Genomic DNA, 22575 nt, shown 5'->3' on the forward strand with positions numbered 1-22575 from the left:
TTTAAACTGTCTATGAAAAATATTTCATTTATTGTGCATTCATGGTTAATCACTGCTGCAACAGTGGCATCGAAGTATGATCACAGAACTTGAATAGGAGCAAGTTTTCAAATTTGTAGACTTTGCATAACATATATTAACTATATGCAGAAGTTATTCGTTGTATTTAGAATGCATAAAAGAAACAAAAATTATAAGAGGACAAATATATTTTAGTTCGATCACTTCTACAATGTGTTTTTATTTCGAATTTATTTTTTAAGACATTTCACATGTATATCCAAACTGTTATTCGGAATTGCTACAACTTTTTTTTTCATTGACTTCAAGGCTCGCTCGCGTAACCTTTTCTCAAGATCATCGTTATTTACAGAGGATTCTGCTAATACTTCAGCTTCTGATGCACTGCTCTCTTTTAGATCTTTCTTATCCTTGATTTTCTTGTGTTTTTTGTGTTTCTTATGTTTTTTGAATGTTTCTTATGTTTTTTATGAAGCTTCTTTGTTTTCTTACTATCTGCTTCAGAATTACTTGAACTAGGTGATGAAGCTTTAGGTTTTATATCCTTCTTACGTCTTTTCTTAGGTTCCACTAATTCGCTATCCTCCTCAGAAGTATCTCCAGACTTTTTGCATTTTGATTTTTCAACATCAAGTTTTGATCTTTTCATTTTTAGTATTTAATTTTTTCACGTTTAGATTTTACTTCAGGTTCACTTGAGCTGCTGCTTGATGTTACATCCTTTCCTTGTGCTTTAGAAATACTCTCATCATCACTTGCATCCGATTTTGTTTGTGGTTTCATATTTCTAACTGGAGAATGCTTTCGACTTTCTTTTGAGAAACTTCTTTTGGTTTTATCTTATTATCCACACTCTCGGTGCAACGATTCTTTGTTTGAGGTACTACTTTACTCAATCTCTTTTTCTTTGCACTTTTTGAATGGTCATCTGAATCTGATACAGAATCTTTTATATTGTATTTCTTTTATTTAATTTTATCTTTTGTGAATGAATATGTGATGAATCACTATCATCTGATGATGATTCATCAGATGAGGAAGCAGGTTTACGTGGTCTTTTACGAGTTGCTTTTCTTCTGGATCGTTCACTAACAGTTTATCATCATCATCACTATCACTATCTGTAGAATTCGTTGAACTATTCATTGCTTTCACAGCCTTTATACTATTATTTTTATAAAGTTTATTATTCTGTTTTTTATCATTGAATTTAGATTTGTCTCCAAATTCATACAGTTTTAAAAATGGAGATGGAGTCCTCGACAAGCTACGCAAATAGAGAGGTTTATCACCACTAACTTTCTTTACAGCATCTAATTTCTTTGGCTTTTCATAATTATGCCCTATGACTTTATCAATTTCACTAGGTTCTTTTTTATTTGATTTGCTTGCAGTGGAAATTTTCTTGTATTCCAAATTACCACTTTTCTCACTCATTGATTGATCTTTGCTAGAACTTTCAGATGATTTCCTGTCTTTGATCTTCTTTGTTTCCATCATATCAATGGACCTTACTTTGTTGTGAATACTTCCCCGATCCTTAGATATTTTCAATTAGCTCCAGTAGTATCTTCTGGTTTATCTCTTATTGTCTTATTATAGTACTTTTCAGGCGACTTGATTTGTTTAACTTTTTCTCTACTTCTATTATCAATTCCTTCACCACGCTTTGGAGAAATGGCTTGTTTCCTGTTCTTATCATTTTGGGAACTATCACGCTCTCTTGAATTATCCTTCCTAACCTTGCTTTTGACACTATTCCTATTTCTATCGCGATCGCGTTCACGTTCCCGCTCCCTTTCACGATCTCGTTGCTCTCTTTCTTTTTCCCGTTCTCGCTCCCGCTCCCGTTCACGTTCCCGCTCTCTCTCGCGATCCCTTTCACGCTGTTCTCGATCACGTTCTCGCTCTCGTTCACGTTCACGTTCACGTTCGCGATCTCGGTCGCGTTCTTTTTCACGGGATGAAAGACGAGATCTCTCAAATCGCGCCTCACGTCCTCTTACATAATCTCTGTCTCGCGTACTAAAACGTGACCGATAGTCTCCTCGTCGAGTTGTATCGTACGTCCCCCGTGCTGCTGTGCGTCGTGGACTTCTATCCCGTGAATCACGGCGGCTGTTATACCTAACAAAATAATATGCAAAAAACAGCATTTTAGTAAAATACAGAATTTCCATCATATAACTACACAATATAACAACAATTATATTTTAATTCCTTACATGTGATTTTTTTCTATGAGATCTTTACCATGAATTAATTAGTTATGGAATGTACTAGTATAAATATCTGTATTATAATTGATTTTGGTATGAAATTTTGTTTTTAATTTATACTTCAAATCAGATTTTTAAAATTATTTTGAAGGATTTAAAAATGTTTTTGTACTTTCAAACATTAGTAAATAAATCATCTATTATTAATCATGCTGTAGATAGATGCAGCTAGCATAAAATATCAAGTATTAAATTAAATAAAGAAATTAATAGTACTCACCAATCTCTATTTCTAGATCTACGCCGTTTTTGTCGGCAACATCACTTTCACTGGAAGAACTATTTTATTGCATCTGTAATGCCTCTTTTTTTGAATGCTGTCATTTTTCTTTTTTATATCAAAATCTGAAAAAAAACAAGTATTGCATTATTAATATTCATAATATAGACTTCAAACTACAAACTTTCAACAAAGCTATTGAAATTGAAAATAGAACTATTTTTTAAAATTAAGCAAAATAGCTGCACCATTTTTTCTTGATACATGCAATCACCTGAAGAATGAATAGCATATTAACTAGTGTGTGTGGCAATGCTCGTAATAGATTATTGATGAAAATTCGTGATTTTGTAAATAATATAAAAATAAAATTAATATTCGTAAGTTTTTGAAATTAAAAAAAAAGCTAACATAATGCTATAAAAATAATATTAAATCTTCATAAAACAAAAGTTTTCTAAAATATTTTTGTACACAAAATATCACCTTCACTTTCACTGCTGCTGGAAGAACTTGACTGAGCTTTTCTCAGATTTCCTTTAGAAGCTATACTCGAAGAGTCAGATTTAGAGGTTGATCTCCTAGGTTTAGAAACAACTGGTGATCTTGAGCTGTGTTAAAATTTTTTTTATCGATATTTAATATATTATATTAAACAGTTATATTTTTTCACTAAAATAAACTATAAAAATGTTGGGTTAAATCAACATCTACATTTTAATAATATATGGCATACAAATATATATATATATATATATATATATATATATATATATATATACTTATATATATAAACGGAGTTCTACAAAATGTTAGGTATGGTAAAAGATAAAAATGGCTGTACGGATTTGGCCAGTCTTAGTCTTGAAAAATACGTGCTAACCCACAGGTTGTGGGAAAGTTGAGATTATTTCAAAACCGAGTAGAAACTTTACATTTTTAATTTGAAAATTTTTGTAGAAGCCTGATTTAAATAAAACAATGGACGTCGGCACATACGTCAAATGTCAAATAATTTTGATGGATCATTTTCAATTAATCTTAATATTGCGATTTGAATAAATATTATTTAATTGTAGTAAGCAGTTTTACTTGTAGTTTTATTTATACACAAAAATGTTATTAAACGGGCCGCAAGTGTTATTAGAAACTCTAAATATCAACTTATTTTAAATGTTAATATGAAAATGCACTTTTTTTGTAAATCATATTTTTGTCAAACTCGGTGCTCTGAAAGAAATCATTTGTATAATTTTATACTCATTGGTGTTTGTAAAACATTTTCTAGATTATATTATTTTTTTTATTTATATTGTTTAAATTAAGAACCTAAATTTGGAATCGATCAAAGGGGTACATTTTGTGGAATAACTTATTCCCAGGTATAACAGACAACAATTTAAATAAGAAGATTCGGTTGATAATATATAACTTTGGAACACACACCTGTAAAAATTACAATGCACAAAATTATAAGTTCTCTCTGGAATTAAATATTTTGAAAATTGATTACAAAGCTTGCATGCTATTAAATGTATCAACAGTTCCAGTATTAGAACGAGTTTATCAAAAAAATGATTCACTATGTATATATTTTTAAGGCTTGACAAATGACCTACAATTTTGAAGGAATTTCTTCCAAACGATATGTCAAAATCTTGCAGTTTGGATACAGTCAGGCATCGATCATGTTTCATTATAAACTACTCTACAAATTGAAAAATATGAAAAACTTCAGCATTAGAATTTTGTATTAAATCAAACCAATCAAATAATGCAATGTAAAATATAATTCACTAATGGTTATTTTCCACTAATCTTGAAGAATAAACTGACAAAATTTGCTATGAATAAATCGAAGAATGGATAGTAATATTTGAAGATCCGGGGTTGATAAAGTCCACCACCGATATCTCAAAAACCAGTAAAGGGAGTCTGGTTATTCAGATGATAAAGACTAGAAAGGGTCATGGTTACCATGTGAGAAAAAATAGAAAGGACACAAAATATAAAGTGGAAAAATATGGTGATGACGTGAATATGGTACATGAGAAGCAAAGATGAAAAAATATGATGTTATCATTCTCGAGGACAAGAATTGAGCAGGATGTTACGTATGAATTGATCTTGCTGTTCTATTGTATGGTATAGAGAGAATAACAAACGAGTGATTGATGTAGTAGTGAACATAGAGACCGGTGTAATTAATTAATAGAGAAGTGTGTAATTAAGAGTTATTAGAATTAGTTAATAAAGGAATGAGGGTTGTGTGTTAATAGATGGTTAGACTTAATTACTATATATATATATATATATATATATATATATATATATATATATATATATGAGTGAGTTCTTGAGGGCGATACATCAAACAAAGATTTCTTTGTTTGATGTATCGCCCTCAAGAACTCACTCATATATTTCAACATCAAAATTAACTACTAAATCATATATATATATATATATATATATATATATATATTATATATATATATATATATATATATATATATGAACACACAAATGCACATATACGTGCGCACACAACCAGTCACACTTGCAGATGTATAAAATGCGTAAATCACAAATACAAAACAAAGTCAAGTATATGGAATGATTAAGTACAAATAAAAACTTTGAAATCAATCTTCAGGTATTTAATCTATGTCATTTCAAATCACATAAATACTTATGTTTGATGAAATTCTTGAAAGCGTATTTAAAATGAAGAAAATAGAAGAGAAAAAGTTCAATGTATTATTCCGGGATTAGCTCATGAGTAGCGTTCCCGACTCACACGTTCAGAGTTCGGATCCCCGTCAAAAATTAGAAATACTCTTAAAAAAATAGTTTGAAGTAATGAAGTAAAAATAGTTCAATCGTGTATGAAAAGATTTGAGAATATAAATTAAATTGAATAGAAGTAATGAAGGAAGTAATGGAATGGAAGTAAAAATAGAAATAATAAAGAAGAAAAAAGAAGAATGAAGTTACGTTGAAGAGTACATAGAATAGGATAGAATATAAAATAGACAGAAGAAGAATAGGATTTATATGTGGAAAATAGTGTGAGCATGAAGATTGTATTGAAATTGAAATATGTTGTAGGTGTAAATAATAATAAAAAAAAGAATTGGATTGAAAGTATAAACATAATAAAATTATTTATATATAATAATGATTGCAGTAGTAGTATTGAATAAGAGCTACATCAATAGCTTAAATTTAAAAATGAACATACCGAGATTTTGATTGACTGCTGGACTTGCTAGAACTATCCTTGGATATAGATCTACTTCTAGACTTAGTTCTTCCTCCTGACGCCATATTAAGTAATTTTGCCTGAAGCTTTGACATGGAATCCGTGTCCTCCATTCTTTCAGTCATTTTATGATTTTCATTACTAACAGCATCACCACTATTCAAAGCGTGACGCGTCATATCGTTTTTTTCGTTAGAAATTTTCTTATCCTGCTTCTCATCGACTAAAACAGGATCATTTAATACTCCCTCTTTATCATCAATACGATTTTTTTCACCATTAATATCTGTCGTAGGTTTAGACAATTTTGTTTTATCACATTGTTGACTAGATCTTTTTTATGATTAATTTTATCTTTACGTTTCCCTTTAGAATGCGAACGCGAGCGAGAACGTTTTTTGTCTCGAGTATCTCGAGAATGACGATCACGGGAAACACTATGCCGCCTGAAATTAAAATAATAAATAATTTTTGATTACAATAAAAAATATATTAAAACTAGTGGAGTGTATGGCATCGTGCCTTAAGGCAAATTGCTGGAACTTCCCGTACCGTAACGAAATGTTCGAGGAATATTGAATGTTTTCAAATAAATTATTATAAATATATTGTAACATTGTCTAATATTTATAAGAATTATATAAACTGAATTGCAAAGTTAAAATTATTTGTTTAAAGTATATTAGAACTTTAGTCAGAATTAAAAATAAAATCTGAATTATTTTCGATATACAATTTTTTTTTTTTTTTTGAAAAAAAAAAGTTGAAACTAATTTTTTTTTCCAAAATCAATTATTTTGTTAAGACAAGCAGAAAGTTATTTGAACCATTTAAATCGGACGCTAATAAACTAATAAACACTTCTATCAATCATTACTAATTGAATGTTTTTTAGATCATTCAAATCGGATGCTCCGTTCTCTCAAAAACTCGATTTCTATTTTCTGCACTCTTTGCTCTTTTTCTCCGTAACTGCTGGACCTGCCTTTGCCAAAAACTAATCAGCTCATCTCCCTATCAATAGGAATCGAATGTTTTTTGAACCATTCAAATCGGTTGATCCGTGCGCCCGAAAACGTGACTGGAAATTTGTATCCATACATACATATACATACACACACACACACACACACACATCCATTTTTGCTGAGGTATGCCAAAACGTTCAGAAACCTTCAAAACGTCGAGAAATGAAAAAATTTTCAATTTCGATTTTCGGCCCATTACAATAACTTACCCTACGGGAAGTTTTTCAAAGTTTTCTTGATCAAATCAAATTTCATTTTTGTGGAACTGAAATAAACCTATACGATATACTTCCAAACTTACTACAAAGTATACTTACATATATATATATATATATATATATATATATATATATATATACAGTAGAATCCGCTTAGTATGACATCGAAGGGACGCCGAAATCTCGTCATACTAACCGGTCGTCATACAAAGCATACTGAAGATACTAAGATGTAAATATGTTACATGTTTCAGTAATTTAAAAGAATAGCCTATACATACATTTTAATTAAAAATGCAAGTGACACATATTAAAATTTAATATAAAATAAAATTGACATAGGGTAGGGCGGGGCACAAAGGTCCAATTTGACTTTCAGTAATTATACTGTCCAAACCCAATGAACAACCTTGCAACACATAACACACATCAAACAAGCATCTATCGAACTATGTACAGAAAAAAAATTCGCAGAATTCCTAATTATATAAATATTATTTTTTTTCCTATTTTTTTAAATTTGGTATCTGATCCATTTTACCTCACATAAAAAAGGTAAAGTGGGACAACCAGGGGCCAAACAGATGCAATTTCTTCAATTAAATTAAAGGGATTTTACGCTAAATTATTGAACCAATGCAAAATATTAATTCTGTGGATACATTTGTTACAAAGATAACACAGTATATTACATTGATCTGCTATTTGTCAGAAATATTCATCAGACGAGCCGGAATAACAATTTATTTAATTAATCTCTTGTAAAATTGCTTTTTTTCAAAACTTTACTATTTTATTGCTTACACTTTTGCCAAAGTAAAGGTTCAGCTAGTCCTTTTCATCCCACTCATGTGCTGCTTATCTTCTGATAGCAAAGTCATAAGAATAAAGGTATTGGCTGGTTATGATTTTATACATTTTTTGCCCTCTACTATCAAATATTTTTGTTAAAAAAAATCTAATTAACTTCCCGTAGGGTAAGTTATAGTAATCGCAAAAAAATCGAAAATGAAAATTTTTATATATCTTTACGTTTCAGAGGTTTCTGAATATTTTGGCATACCTTAGAAAAAAATGGATGTATGGTGTGTGTGTGTGGTGTGTGTGTGTGTGTGCGTGTGTGTATGTATGTGCGGATACAAATTTTCGTCGACGATTTCGGGACACGGATCAACCGATTTGAATAATTCAAAAAAACATTCGATTCGTATTGATAAGGAGACGTGCTGATTAGTTTTGGCGAAGGCAGGTCCAGCCGTTCCGGAGATACGGGGCAAAAAATGCCGAAAACGGTAACTCAGTTTTAAAGAGAACGGGAGTGTCCGATTTAATAATTCAAAAAACATTTACTTGTATTGACAAGATAAAGAATTGATCAAATTTTCATACAGGCAGGTCTAGCGGTTTCGAAGATATAACGAAAAAAGTAAAAAAAAATGCCATTTGGCGGTCAAAAATGATCATTAGACATATGCACATCAAATTTTCAGATATTTATAGAGATTTTAACAATAAGTATAAATTTTGTTTATTTCCTATGGGTTCCGTATCAATGTTTACCCGTTAGACAGCGACGCCGCGCTTACGCGCTTTATATTTCGTCTCTATGCAGTTAAAGCAGTACGATTGCTCTGAAAAACAAGTTCAGATCTTCCAAAATATGTCAAAATAAGAAAAACATTTTTCTAAAAAAAAAAAAAAATAAAAAAAAATTTTTTAAAAAAAAAATTTTTTTTAAAAAAATTTTTTTCATAAAAAAGTAATTTTTATCCAATTTATAGTTTCTTATTTTTTCGAAGTAAATTTTTTTCAATTTTTCAATTTTAATCGTTTTTAAAAAAAATAATAATTTTTGGTACGGGAAGTTCCAGCAATTTGCCTTAAGGCACGATGCCTTAATTGCCTTAAGACAGAATTCCACTTACAGCTAGTTTTATTTGTTTACGAGATATCCGTGGTGGACCATTAATAATTGGTCTACCCTACCCATAAACATACAAATGTGATTTTTTAATGAAAGTAATAAGTAATTTTTGATTCATTTCTTTACATAATTTTATTGTAAAAACAGTCCCTGGTGCTATTGTTCACAAAAGACATAGCAATTGCTTTCGTAGACTTGGCCACATCATGTAAAATCATGCCGGTCATTATAATTGGACATAATTTTTTTGGCAAAAATAAATATATATATACAAAAACCTAAGTAGATGCTATATAAAAATGTAAACACTTGGGATGGTCATAACACGGTTCGCATTCATATACATTTAATCATTTCGTAAATTCGCTTTAAAAACTATCAGGTATGCGACACTAGGGTACTGCTAAATGACATAGCAGGCAGTTGTTGCTCAAGGAGGAAGGTAACTGTGGGCTAACACTATAGTTTAAAACTTTAGAAGATTCAACGAGTTTGTACTACCTAACACAAACCAATAAATTCTTGTTAACTTCCCGTAGGGTAAGTTATAGTAATCGCAAAAAAATCGAAAATGAAAATTTTTATATATCTTACGTTTCAAAGGTTTCTGAACATTTTGGCATACCTTAGAAAAAATGGATGTATGTGTGTGTGTGTGGTGTGGGTGTAGTGTGTGTGTATGGTGTGTGTGTGTGTGTGTATGTGTGTGTGTATGTATGTACGTGTGTGTATGTATGTGCGGATACAAATTTTCGTCGACGATTTCAGGAACACGGATCAACGATTTGAATAATTCAAAAAACATTCGATCGTATTGATAAGGAGACGTGCTGATTAGTTTTTGGCGAAGGCAGGTCTAGCCGTTCCGAAGATACGGGGCAAAAAGTGCCGAAAACGGTAACTCAGTTTTTAAGAGAACGGATCGCCCGATTTGAATAATTCAAAAAACATTTCACTTGTATTGACAAGATGAAAAATCGATGATGAAATTTTCATGAAGGTAGGTCTAGCGGTTTCGGAGATATGGAGGAAAAAGTTAAAAAATGAGCCATTTGGCGGTCAAAAATGATCATTAGACATATGCACATCAAATTATCAGATATTTTATAGAGATTTTAACAATAAGTATACATTTTGTCACATTCCTATGGGTTCCGTACCAATGCTTATGCGTTAGACAGCGACGCGGCGCTTACGCGCTTTTATTTTGTGCCTATGCAGTTAAAGCAGTACGATTGCTTTGAAAAAAAGTTCAGATCTTCCACAATATGTCAAAATAAATAATTTTTTTTTCAAAAAAAAAAATTAAAAATTTTTTTTTTTTTAAAAAAATTTTTTTTTCAAAAAAAGTTATTTTTTGTCCAATTTATAGTTTCCCAAAAATCTTATTTTTTCAAAGTAATTTTTTTTTCAAAAATGTTAATCGTTTTTAAAAAAATTATAATTTTTGGTACGGGAAGTTCCAGCAATTTGCCTTAAGGCACGATGCCTTAATTGCCTTAAGACAGAATTCCACTTACAGCTAGTTTTTTATTATATTGCACGTTGATTACATATAAAGGCTGCATAATATAAAGAATATGATTTGTTCAACTGTTCAATTGTAATATCTCGGGAACGGTGATTTTAACGAAAACAAGTATAATAATTTTGTAGATAAATTTATAATAAAATCTGCCTACACATTTTTTGGTAGTTTCCGCGAAAAACGAGAAATATCAGAATTTGTACCTTTGACCTTGAATAAAAAAAAATCGCAGAGGTCGGATCGATTGGACTTTTGATATTTCATTTGTAATGACTTATTTAATATATGTCACAACTTTCAGCTTATACGACTTTTTTCGAAGTGGAATGTATATTTCGACTGGGCTAATACATAAATTTCGAGTGTCTGTGACTGTGAACGATATTCAAACAGCTGTCTCAAACTACATGCATGTGAATAATTATACTGCACGTATACCAAATCAACATTTTTTTTTTTAATTTCAGTTATTCGTTTTTTAAACTTAACTGGGTGTAAATTGCTTATTGCCGCCTAAGGGTCGGCATAATCAAAACGAAATCAATAAATTAAGTTATGGGTAATTTATAAATATTCCGAATTGCTGTAAAGCATCATATCGTAAAAAACTATAGCAGATTAATCAATTTTGTACACATGTGCCAAACGTACTAATTATTTCACACAAATAGTTTGAAGATTAGAAACTAACCAACGAAAGTGCTTATCAACTTTCATAAAATGTCTTAAATTTTTGAAATCTGTTTTAGCTGTTTTTAAGAAAATTTCGACGAAAGATTTAATTTTGACTCACGTTAAAAAAGCCAATTTTTAAAACTTTGATAAATCTTTAAAATTAAACGGCCTGTAAAGCCGTAATATTTTAATATGTTCTTATTATAACCAGCAACTTTTTTTCATAGCATCATAAGAAGTTTCATAAAAATCATCGAAAAAAAAATTATTACGAAGAAGAAACAGAAGAAACGGTTCGGGCGATCTTTACCAGAAACTAATCAACACGATTCCAAACTAATACCTTTCGAATAGTTGAATTTTCAAAATAGATCTAGGATTTCTGGCTGGAAGCAGACAAACAATGTTACACCTATCTGCTATTTACAAAAGAAACGGCTGGTCGATGGTCTGGCAAAACTAATCAATGTGAATCCTTATCGAGTTACATCAAATGGCTTGTAAAAACGTTGACAATCCAAAGGTCAAAAATGCGGATTTGGTATCATTCGATACATATTGACTTGAAACGTCGGGAAACACACAAAATTAACAAATCGGATTTTCTGGCGACAACATAAACTCTTTTTCGGTAAATTAAAAATCTACACAGACAAATATTATCAGTTCTTGTAATAAACTAAATTTTAGAATAATACATGACAGGAACTTCAGATGTATCAGATAAATCTACTCGTGTTGATCAAGTTGGTCAGAGCAAAGAATCGTTCTAATAGCAGGTCGTTATCGAAATCATCAAATTCCCTTTTGAATTTTAAAATTATGCAAACTGGACTCACATTCGAACCCATCAATAGTTGACATTACTCAACTTTTGGCATAAGGAGATTGAAACGACAATAGCCTTTAGACTTAGTCTTAGATTAGGTCTAATATAATATTATCATATTAATTGTAAAACTGAGAAGATCTCATTGAAGTTCTTCTTTAGCATCGCTCTTAAATATTGTCATTTTAGCTTAGGAATCTTTATGTATTTCTGATTGCTAAATAAAACAGAGATAAAAAAAAGTATGCAAATTCCGATGTGTCAGTTATGACAATCAACAAGTATCAAGGATAAACGTTAAGCAAATCTGGTATAAATTTAACTAGAAGTTGTTTAGTATCTAATTCAAAAAACATTCGATTCGTATTGATAAGGAGACGTGCTGATTAGTTTTTGGCGAAGGCAGGTCTAGCCGTTCCGAAGATACGGGGCAAAAAGTGCCGAAAACGGTAACTCAGTTTTTAAGAGAACGGATCGCCCGATTTGAATAATTCAAAAAACATTTCACTTGTATTGACAAGATGAAAAATCGATGAAATTTTCATGAAGGTAGGTCTAGCGGTTTCGGAGATATGGAGGAAAAAGTTAAAAAATGAGCCATTTGGCGGTCAAAAATGATCATTAGACATATGCACATCAAATTATCAGATATTTTATAGAGATTTTAACAATAAGTATACATTTTGTCAACATTCCTATGGGTTCCGTACCAATGCTTATGCGTTAGACAGCGACGCGGCGCTTACGCGCTTTATATTTTGTGCCTATGCAGTTAAAGCAGTACGATTGCTTTGAAAAAAAGTTCAGATCTTCCACAATATGTCAAAATAAATAATTTTTTTTTTCAAAAAAAAAAATTAAAAAATTTTTTTTTTTTAAAAAAATTTTTTTTTTCAAAAAAAAGTTATTTTTTGTCCAATTTATAGTTTCCCAAAAATCTTATTTTTTCAAAGTAATTTTTTTTTCAAAAATGTTAATCGTTTTTAAAAAAATTATAATTTTTGGTACGGGAAGTTCCAGCAATTTGCCTTAAGGCACGATGCCTTAATTGCCTTAAGACAGAATTCCACTTACAGCTAGTTTTTTATTTATATTGCACGTTTGATTACATATAAAGGCTGCATAATATAAAGAATATGATTTGTTCAACTGTTCAATTGTAATATCTCGGGAACGGTGATTTTAACGAAAACAAGTATAATAATTTTGTAGATAAATTTATAATAAAATCTGCCTACACATTTTTTGGTAGTTTCCGCGAAAAACGAGAAATATCAGAATTTTGTACCTTTGACCTTGAATAAAAAAAAATCGCAGAGGTCGGATCGATTGGACTTTTGATATTTCATTTGTAATGACTTATTTAATATATGTCACAACTTTCAGCTCTATACGACTTTTTTCGAAGTGGAATGTCTATTTCGACTGGGCTAATACATAAATTTCGAGTGTCTGTGACTGTGAACGATATTCAAACAGCTGTCTCAAACTACATGCATGTGAATAATTATACTGCACGTATACCAAATCAACATTTTTTTTTTTTAATTTCAGTTATTTCGTTTTTTAAACTTAACTAGGTGTAAATTGCTTATTGCCGCCTAAGGGTCGGCATAATCAAAACGAAATCAATAAATTAAGTTATGGGTAATTTATAAATATTCCGAATTGCTGTAAAGCATCATATCGTAAAAAACTATAGCAGATTAATCAATTTTGTACACATGTGCCAAACGTACTAATTATTTCACACAAATAGTTTGAAGATTAGAAACTAACCAACGAAAGTGCTTATCCAACTTTCATAAAATGTCTTAAATTTTTGAAATCTGTTTTAGCTGTTTTTAAGAAAATTTCGACGAAAGATTTAATTTTGACTCACGTTAAAAAAGCCAATTTTTAAAACTTTGATAAATCTTTAAAATTAAACGGCCTGTAAAGCCGTAATATTTTAATATGTTCTTATTATAACCAGCAACTTTTTTTCATAGCATCATAAGAAGTTTCATAAAAATCATCGAAAAAAAAAATTATTACGAAGAAACGGTTCGGGCGATCTTTACCAGAAACTAATCAACACGATTCCCAACTAATACCTTTCGAATAGTTGAATTTTCAAAATAGATCTAGGATTTCTGGCTGAAGCAGACAAACAATGTTACACCTATCTGCTATTTACAAAAGAAACGGCCTGGTCGATGGTCTGGCAAAACTAATCAATGTGAATCCTTATCGAGTTACATCAAATGGCTTGTAAAAACGTTGACAATCCAAAGGTCAAAAATGCGGATTTGGTATCATTCGATACATATTGACTTGAAACGTCGGGAAAACACAAAAATTAACAAATCGGATTTTCTGGCGACAACATAAACTCCTTTTTCGGTAAATTAAAAATCTACACAGACAAATATTATCAGTTCTTGTAATAAACTAAATTTAGAATAATACATGACAGGAACTTCAGATGTATCAGATAAATCTACTCGTGTTGATCAAGTTGGTCAGAGCAAAGGAATCGTTCTAATAGCAGGTCGTTATCGAAATCATCAAATTTCCCTTTTGAATTTAAAATTATGCAAACTGGACTCACATTCGAACCCATCAATAGTTGACATTACTCAACCTTTTGGCATAAGGAGATTGAAACGACAATAGCCTTTAGACTTAGTCTTAGATTAGGTCTAATATAATATTATCATATTAATTGTAAAACTGAGAAGATCTCATTGAAGTTCTTCTTTAGCATCGCTCTTAAATATTGTCATTTTAGCTCATAGGAATCTTTATGTATTTCTGATTGCTAAATAAAACAGAGATAAAAAAAAGTATGCAAATTCCGATGTGTCAGTTATGACAATCAACAAGTATCAAGGATAAACGTTAAGCAAATCTGGTATAAATTTAACTAGAAGTTGTTTAGTATCTATATACATAACGAGTTCAAGTGCAAAGAATCCAAGTAGTGTTGCCAAGAAAATCGTACGCTATATTTTAATATAAAGAAATTTTTCAATAAACTAGTACAGCAAACTGACTATAAATGACAATAAAACTACGAAAACTTTTAACTTCTTTATTAAATTTCACGCAAACGAAGTCGCAGGTACAGCTTGTATTAAGTATAATCGCCTAGGGCAGGTTCGAATTGGCTAATAACGTTTTAATAGAATAAAGAAATATTAAAACAAATGTACATGGCAAATTGCTGGAACTTCCCGTACCAAAAATTATTTTTTTTTAAAAAGCCTTACATTTTATTGAATTAAATGAGATTTTTGAAAATTTTGAAAGAAATGATTTTATTGAATAATTAGATTTTTTTTATTTGGAATTTTTTTGAAAATTTTGAACACTTTTCAAAGCAATCAATCGTGCTGAATGGCTGTTTTAGAGAATAAAAATCAACGCGCGTAAGCGCCGTGTCGCAGTCGAACAGATAAACATTTGTACGGAACCCAAATGTAATCAAAATTTGTGCTTATTTTTAAAATTTCTGTAAAATACCATTTTTGACCGCCAAATAGGTTATTTTTACTTTTTTCACTCGACCTCTGAAGACGCTAAACTTGCCTTCCAAAAAATGATCAGTTCTTCATTTTGTCAACACAAGTAAATTTTTTTGAATTATTCAAATCGGACGCTCCGTTCTCTATGTATGTATTTTGGCCCTTTTCTTCGAAACGGCTAGACCTGCCTTATCCAAAAACTAATCAGTACGACTCCTTATCAATAGGAATCGAATACTTTTTAAATCATTCAAATCGGTTGATCCGTGTTCTCGAAATCGTCGAAAAAGTTTGTATCCGCACCTACATATACACATACATTTTTTCTAAGGTATGCCAAAATATTCATAAACCTTGGAAACGTAAAGGTATGCAAAGAAAATATTTTCGATTTTTTTGCGATTATTATAACTTACCCTACGCGAAGTTAATAATTACAACTGCAATATTTATTTAATAAATAAAATGTCTAAATAAATATTAACAAAATAAAAAAATACAATGGTGTATGAAGTATGTAGCAGTGGCGAAATAATTTTATGAATCAAAGACCCGTGTTCACGCTTAGGTCAGTTAGGGCAATATGCCATCCGACAAAAGTGTGTTAATACCGTCATTATAACCGGTATTACCAGTTATACCAAAATACTGGTATTGAATTTGCATATCTGTATTGCATTCCCTAGTTATAACTACCAGTGTAATGCAGCAGTCAATTAGCATACTTTTCTCTACATGCTACTGATATAAATTATATAATATGTATTATTAGATTTTATTCACAATTAAAATAAATGTGAAATATAGGTCATGAGCCTTTCTACTTTTACCTTACCTTTCTCTACTTTTGTCTCGCCTTCTATCCCTATTCCGATCACTTCTATCTCTTGACCTGTCCCTGTGACGAGATCTCCCCCGATGATTTCTGTCGCGCGACCTGCCTCTGTCGCGCGATCTGTCCCTGTCGCGCGATCTGTCCCTGTCGCGCGATCTGTCCCTGTCGCGCGATCTGTGTCTCTCCCGAGATCGCACACGAGTTTTATCACGTTCGCGTGATTGCTCACGTGATTTAACGGCATCATTATCTTTTAATTTATCATTATCTTTATCTTTGAGCTTGTCATCATTAAAGTTTTTGTTATCATTTTCATTATCAGTCCGATCTCGTTCTTCATCTTTATCTTTATTCAGCGACTTCTCTTGATCTTCCTGCAATAAATAAAAAAAACGAGTTGTCGTAATATTTTATTATAATCTATAATAAAATGGTATCTACCGTCAAAAAAGAAAATGGCCCGACCGATCTTTACTAAAAACCAAAAAACTAATCAGATTCCCAACCAATATCTTTCAAAAAGTTTTTGAATTTTCAAAATCAATTCAAAATTGCGCGGACGAATTTTTTTTCACTTCTCTATTATTTGAAAAGAAACGGCTTGGCCGATCGTCGCACAAAACTGACAAATGATAGTCCTCATCGAGTTGCATCAAAACAAAAAATTATCGAATCAGATTTTTTGATAAAAACAAACTTCTCCTTCAGTAAGTTAAAAAGTAATATATATATATATATATATATATATATATATAGTTCATAAATAAAAATTTTGCAACAAACATTTGATATATTTCATAAAATATTTCACTTGTCGCTAAGTTATAAAACAAAGGAAATTTTACCCATGTTATTTCCATAGAAACTTTGGTTGGAGTGCGGACTATCTTAAAGTTAATATTAAGAGCTAAATCTTGAGCGAATTGTTTCTTATCAATATATATTTTGATATATGTATCTTTTCTGAACAATAAATCCGATAAATAAAAAACAATTTGTTTTTTGTAGATATTTAATTAAGAAGAATACAGAATATTAAGTGAAAAAAATGTTAATATATAGAAATGGATTATGTACCAGACAAAAGCAAAGTAAGGTATAATCCATTCCTTTATATTAAAAAACTTTTTTACTTATAATTCTGTATTCTTCATCAATTATAGTGTTAGTCTATATATAAAATTGTTTTTGATAGAAAAAACCTGATGATGGAACGTATCTATTACCGAAACGTCGTAATTAAACATCTACAAAAAACAAATTGTTTATTGGATTTATTGTTCGGAAAAGAAACATCTCAATTTATTGAAAAAATCCAGGACTTGTATTAATTAATTGATAAGGCTGGTAAATTTGTTCATATTATGCATTGTGATTTGAAAAAGAAATACAAACAAAATCAAAATTGGAGAGTAGATTACTAATTTTTGACATTTCAGAACTAGGTATGTCCGTCCTTCTAGTTTTCTGTCAAGTATAGTGCTCACTAGATAAGAAAAAAATATTTATAAAAATGAAAACAATCAAAGTAAATGAATAAAATGCATATAAAATTAAAAAATCCGAGTGCTACTAAAAATCACTTAATATTATTAAATGTTATTATGCCATTCACATCTCTGTAGTTAAACATTTCAAAAAAATTCACCCATTATGTTATGGTATTTGTCGAATGAAACTCCTAAATAGTATCATAATAACATATTAGTATTGCTACATATTAAAATTTAGACCTTAGATATCAGGTTTTTGAACTTTAAATTTTCAAATAAACTGTAAAATGATACATTTTACTGTACATAACAAATAACATTCAAATTCCATCCTCGTCTATCTCTCAAAATAACCATTCTAGTTGAGGAAATGAAAACCCGCTTGGCCAAATACATATCTTCTCTATGCCTTGTATCTAAATTTAAGACTCGATGGTAAAGCAGTCTCAATTTAGTCTAAGTGGCAGAAGTTTAAATGATTATATCCTTTCAAAATCATGTACTCTATTGATAATGAGGTGCACTTTCCCTAACTATTTCAATACACAGAAACACTGTTGTTTCCCCTCGTACATTATATGTAAATTTTTTTTATTGACGTATTGGCTGCAATCATATTCAATTCATATCAAAGTTGTACCAGACCTTGACGTCAAGTGAAGACAGGGTAGTATGAACCTTAACTGTCTTACAATGTTTGGAAATTATGAGCTTTTAGGAACCTAAAGCTTTGATGACATTATGACCATTTTTCGGTTATTGTAGTTAGAAGATCAACGGCTAATTGGGCATATATACATATATATACAGATAATATATATATATATATATATATATATATATATATATATATATATATATAATATAAGAAAGTGATATGGCGTAAAAACTTACATGTAATTGTAATATTCCTAATTATTTCCTAATAATAATTGTCCACAAATGCACTAATAAAAACAATTCTCGACACAAGAATTAAATTGAAACAATTATATAAATTAAAGTGACTTGTATATATATATATATATATATATATATATATATATATATATACAGTAGAATCCGCTTAGTATGACATCGAAGGGACGCCGAAATCTCGTCATACTAACCGGTCGTCATTAAAAGCGTACTGAAGAAAAACTTTTTAATATGCAAATATGTTACATGTTTCAGTAATTTAAAAGAAAAGCCTATACAAACGTTTTAATTAAAAATAAAAATGACACATTAAAATTTAATATAAAATAAAATTGACATAGCGTAGGGCGGGGCACAACGGTCCAACTTGACTTACGGTAATTATACTGTCTAAACCCAATGAACAACACATAACATACATCAAAAAAGCATCTATCGAACTATGTTCAGAAAAACTTACATACATACGTACATAATTCCTAATTATATAAATATTATATTTTTTACTATTTTTTAAACATTTGGTATCTGACCCATTTTACTTCACATACGGGGTAAAGTGGAACAACCAGGGGACGAACAGATGCAATTTCTTCTATTAAATTTTAAAGGCATTTTACGCTACATTATTGAACCAATGCAAAATATTAATTCTGTGGGTACATTTGTTACAAAGACAACACAGTATATTAACATTGATCTGCTATTGGTCAGAAATATTCATCAGAAGAGCCGGAATAACAATTTATTCAATTAATCTCTTGTGAAATTGCTTTTTTTAAACTTTACTATTTTATTGCTTACACCTTTGCTAAAGTAAAGGTTCAGCTGGTCCTTTTTATCGCACTAGCAAAGTCATAAGAATAAAGGTGATGGCTGGTTATGAATTTATACATTTTTTGCCCTCTACTATCAAATATAATTGTTAAAAAAAATCTAATTTTATTTGTTTATGAGATATCCGTGGTGGGCCATTAATAATTAGTCTACCCTACCCATAAACATACAAATGTGTTTTTTTAATGTAAGTAATCAGTAATTTTTCATTGATTTTTTTACATAATTTTATTGTGAAAACAGTCCCTGGTGCTATTGTGCACAAAAGACATAGCAATTGCTTTCGTAGATTAGGCCACATCATGTAAAATCATGTCGGTCATTATAATTGGACATAATTTTTTGCAAAAATGGGTCATTATAAGCGACACGTCAATGTAAGCGAGGTCAATATATCCGACTAGACAGCTGTTTTTTTAAGGAATTTTATATGGAAACCAAATTCCTAGTGCAAATACGTCATATTAAGCGGTTGTCAATATATCCGGCGTCATACTAATCGGATTCTACTGTATATATATATATATATATATATACAAGTCACTTTACTAGAAGTTACATTCATGAGATTTTTCACTGGTTGTAATATATACATTATACTTCAAACACTAGCATAAATCAATATTATTTATATAGATACTAGCCGTACCTCTCTACGTGTTGCCATGTTTTACTTTCAATTAAAAATTTAAACAAAAAGGAATATTTGCAATGTATTATGAAGGTAAATGAGCTATATTAGAAGAACCAGTGAGTCAAATGCCCCACTGAACATAGTTTTCTAAGAAGTTCAATTTCTGATATTCACACACATGTAAGGACACTGACTGTCTTTAAGTCTTAAAAAAAATGTTGACCCATGAATACTGATCTACAGAAATCATAGATAAAATCATTCTGTATTATTTGGATATTCATCTTTTAAATATTGACTCAGACGTACATGTACTATTTTTCCTTGTATATGACTATGTATTCTAAAAAATCTCTTCGTTTAGCAAAACCTTTATTCTATCTGACGCCAAGGTTCACTTGATTCCCAAGCCCCCCCCCCATCCGGTAAAAGCCTTCAAGGTGACCAACCCCTACCACTCGGTTTTAGTAAAAATATGCAAAAACCTGTCTGGGGATATACCTAACAGTTTCCCAAATTTTCACAGCAATCAGATGTATGGTTTATGAATGCATAAAAAATACACACATACACACATACACGCAGGTATGACTTCGCCCACTTAAAAGATGAGTATAAAACAAGTTAAGAATTATAACATTCTAGATTCTCCACCCACGAAGTAATGCCTAACGGCGGTTTCCGTGGGGACTAGAGGCAAGGGCAAAGCGGAGGTTTTAGTCGGTATTATATCAGAACGGTATTGAGTCCGACATACCCAGACAAAAGACCAGTCTGGGATGCATAAAGGCATTTCCTTCGCTATACAAAAAAAAAACACACACACGCAGGCATACATACATTTTTATATATATAGATTATTCACAGATAATTATGCATTCATAAAACTCTCGGAAACATATATAAGGTGTGTATCATTTGCATATAAAATACCAAAAATACATACCATTCTTTTCTTAATTTCTTCCTTTTTTTGGTCTAAAAATTCTACTGGAATCCCAGATTCCGTGTCTTGAGCAGAAAGTAATAGGGCCCACAACTCATCCATAAATTGTCGAGCATTTTTTCCATTTAAGAAACCCGTCATGTTAATTTGCATTTTTTTAGGACAAGGGAACTGAAAAAAGTATCATATTGCTTACACATCTATGAAAAAAATTTTATAATAATGAAAAATTTCAGTATAAACTGTTGAACGTAAACAAAATTAAAATTATATTAAGTATAAATTTAAATATAATATATAGCAAAAATACATTTATGACCTAATAAATGAATCATATAGAAAGCAATGATTTCGATTATGAATTATTTCAGTAATTCTGATATAAATCATCATTAATATCCAACTTATTATAAACACAACTTAATGTTTTAAATTATCATGCATATTTACATTTTATAAATAAGTGATGATTAGTTTTGAAAAAAAAAAAAAACTAAATAACGGGTTGACACCACATAATCAAATAATTACAGGTTATAATTTACTGGTATTTGAACTATGCTACTTCCATAAATAATATTTGTGAAACCGAACTATTGTACGAATCTAATAGTAAATATTGCTTTCACCACTTACTTGCACATCTAATTGATTGTACACAAACTCCACAACAACATCATCTTCAATGTGAAGCAGATCAGTAATTTTTTGCGTTATCCAGGGACGTAAAACATCAAGTTTTACTTTACTCATATCAACCTAATATTGAATCAATGCATTATTTTTAATATTCTGAGAAAACGACACACAATAAAAATATGAGTTTACTTAATTACATATTACAAAATTCATGGTTCCAAATTAAACAGGTGAAAGAACTAACCCTTTGACTCAAGCAATCCCCAAATTTCATTTGCTTCATAAGTTTCTTCTCCTTGTCACTGAATCTTGTATCCTGTTGGGTAGTTGTGCCCTGACAAATATACATCAATGTAACAATAAATCTTTATAACCAAAATTAAGTAAATAGCATTTAGGACTACATACCGTATACATCATCTTGATTTCGTTTTCCTATTAAGCTAATGAACAGACAGAGCGGCAAAAATGTCACACAAAATCGGTTATTCAGTACAATTTTTGTATATAATAATTATGCTATAACTACTAAAGTCTTATAACACTTCACAATACCAAAATTTATCAAAACTTATACTTAACATAGAAGTCAGTCAACTAAAAAATCCAATCATACTTAATTAATAATATAATAATCTACAATCGGTATTTTCGAGACTTTAGTTGATGGCTGTCTCGTGCGATAAAATTAAAATGGCGTATACGCGTCGAAATTTTCTGAAAGGTGGCGCCATCTATTAACGCATAAGGTTTTTCGAGCAAAACTTCGTTCAGAAA

General features: G+C 30.3%; 2 protein-coding genes across 2 annotated transcripts; both read right to left on the bottom strand.

Moving 5' to 3' along the window:
* Nucleotides 1–1959: 1959 nt before the first annotated feature.
* LOC113376879 (serine/arginine-rich splicing factor 6-like) lies at nucleotides 1960–6107 on the bottom strand. Its single transcript, XM_026616967.1, has 4 exons — nucleotides 5765–6107; nucleotides 3007–3131; nucleotides 2521–2645; nucleotides 1960–2148 (listed from the first exon to the last, which is right to left on the bottom strand). The coding sequence occupies exons 1-3, from the start codon at nucleotides 5962–5964 to the stop codon at nucleotides 2539–2541; spliced, it is 432 nt and encodes a 143-aa protein (XP_026472752.1). The 5' UTR covers nucleotides 5965–6107; the 3' UTR covers nucleotides 1960–2148; nucleotides 2521–2538.
* LOC113376878 (serine/arginine repetitive matrix protein 1-like) lies at nucleotides 6024–22468 on the bottom strand. Its single transcript, XM_026616966.1, has 6 exons — nucleotides 22207–22468; nucleotides 22043–22132; nucleotides 21796–21918; nucleotides 21160–21330; nucleotides 16332–16705; nucleotides 6024–6231 (listed from the first exon to the last, which is right to left on the bottom strand). The coding sequence occupies exons 1-6, from the start codon at nucleotides 22216–22218 to the stop codon at nucleotides 6024–6026; spliced, it is 978 nt and encodes a 325-aa protein (XP_026472751.1). The 5' UTR covers nucleotides 22219–22468.
* Nucleotides 22469–22575: the final 107 nt, after the last annotated feature.

This window comes from Ctenocephalides felis, unplaced genomic scaffold, assembly GCF_003426905.1.
Source record: "Ctenocephalides felis isolate EL2017-DRISC unplaced genomic scaffold, ASM342690v1 CF-g0.4_SCAFFOLD_01886, whole genome shotgun sequence".
Lineage (NCBI taxonomy): Eukaryota > Metazoa > Arthropoda > Insecta > Siphonaptera > Pulicidae > Ctenocephalides > Ctenocephalides felis.

Coding starts and splice junctions, on each gene's coding strand:
- LOC113376879 (XM_026616967.1), bottom strand. CDS start 5,964: ATGACGCGTCACGCTTTGAATAGTGGTGATGCTGTTAGTAATGAAAAT. Junction 3,132..5,764: donor AGCAGTCAATCAAAATCTCG/GTATGTTCATTT, acceptor ATTTTAACACAG/CTCAAGATCACCAGTTGTTT. Junction 2,646..3,006: donor CAGCAGCAGTGAAAGTGAAG/GTGATATTTTGT, acceptor GTTTTTTTTCAG/ATTTTGATATAAAAAAGAAA.
- LOC113376878 (XM_026616966.1), bottom strand. Junction 21,331..21,795: donor ACAATCAATTAGATGTGCAA/GTAAGTGGTGAA, acceptor TACTTTTTTCAG/TTCCCTTGTCCTAAAAAAAT. Junction 16,706..21,159: donor AAGAAATTAAGAAAAGAATG/GTATGTATTTTT, acceptor TATTTATTGCAG/GAAGATCAAGAGAAGTCGCT.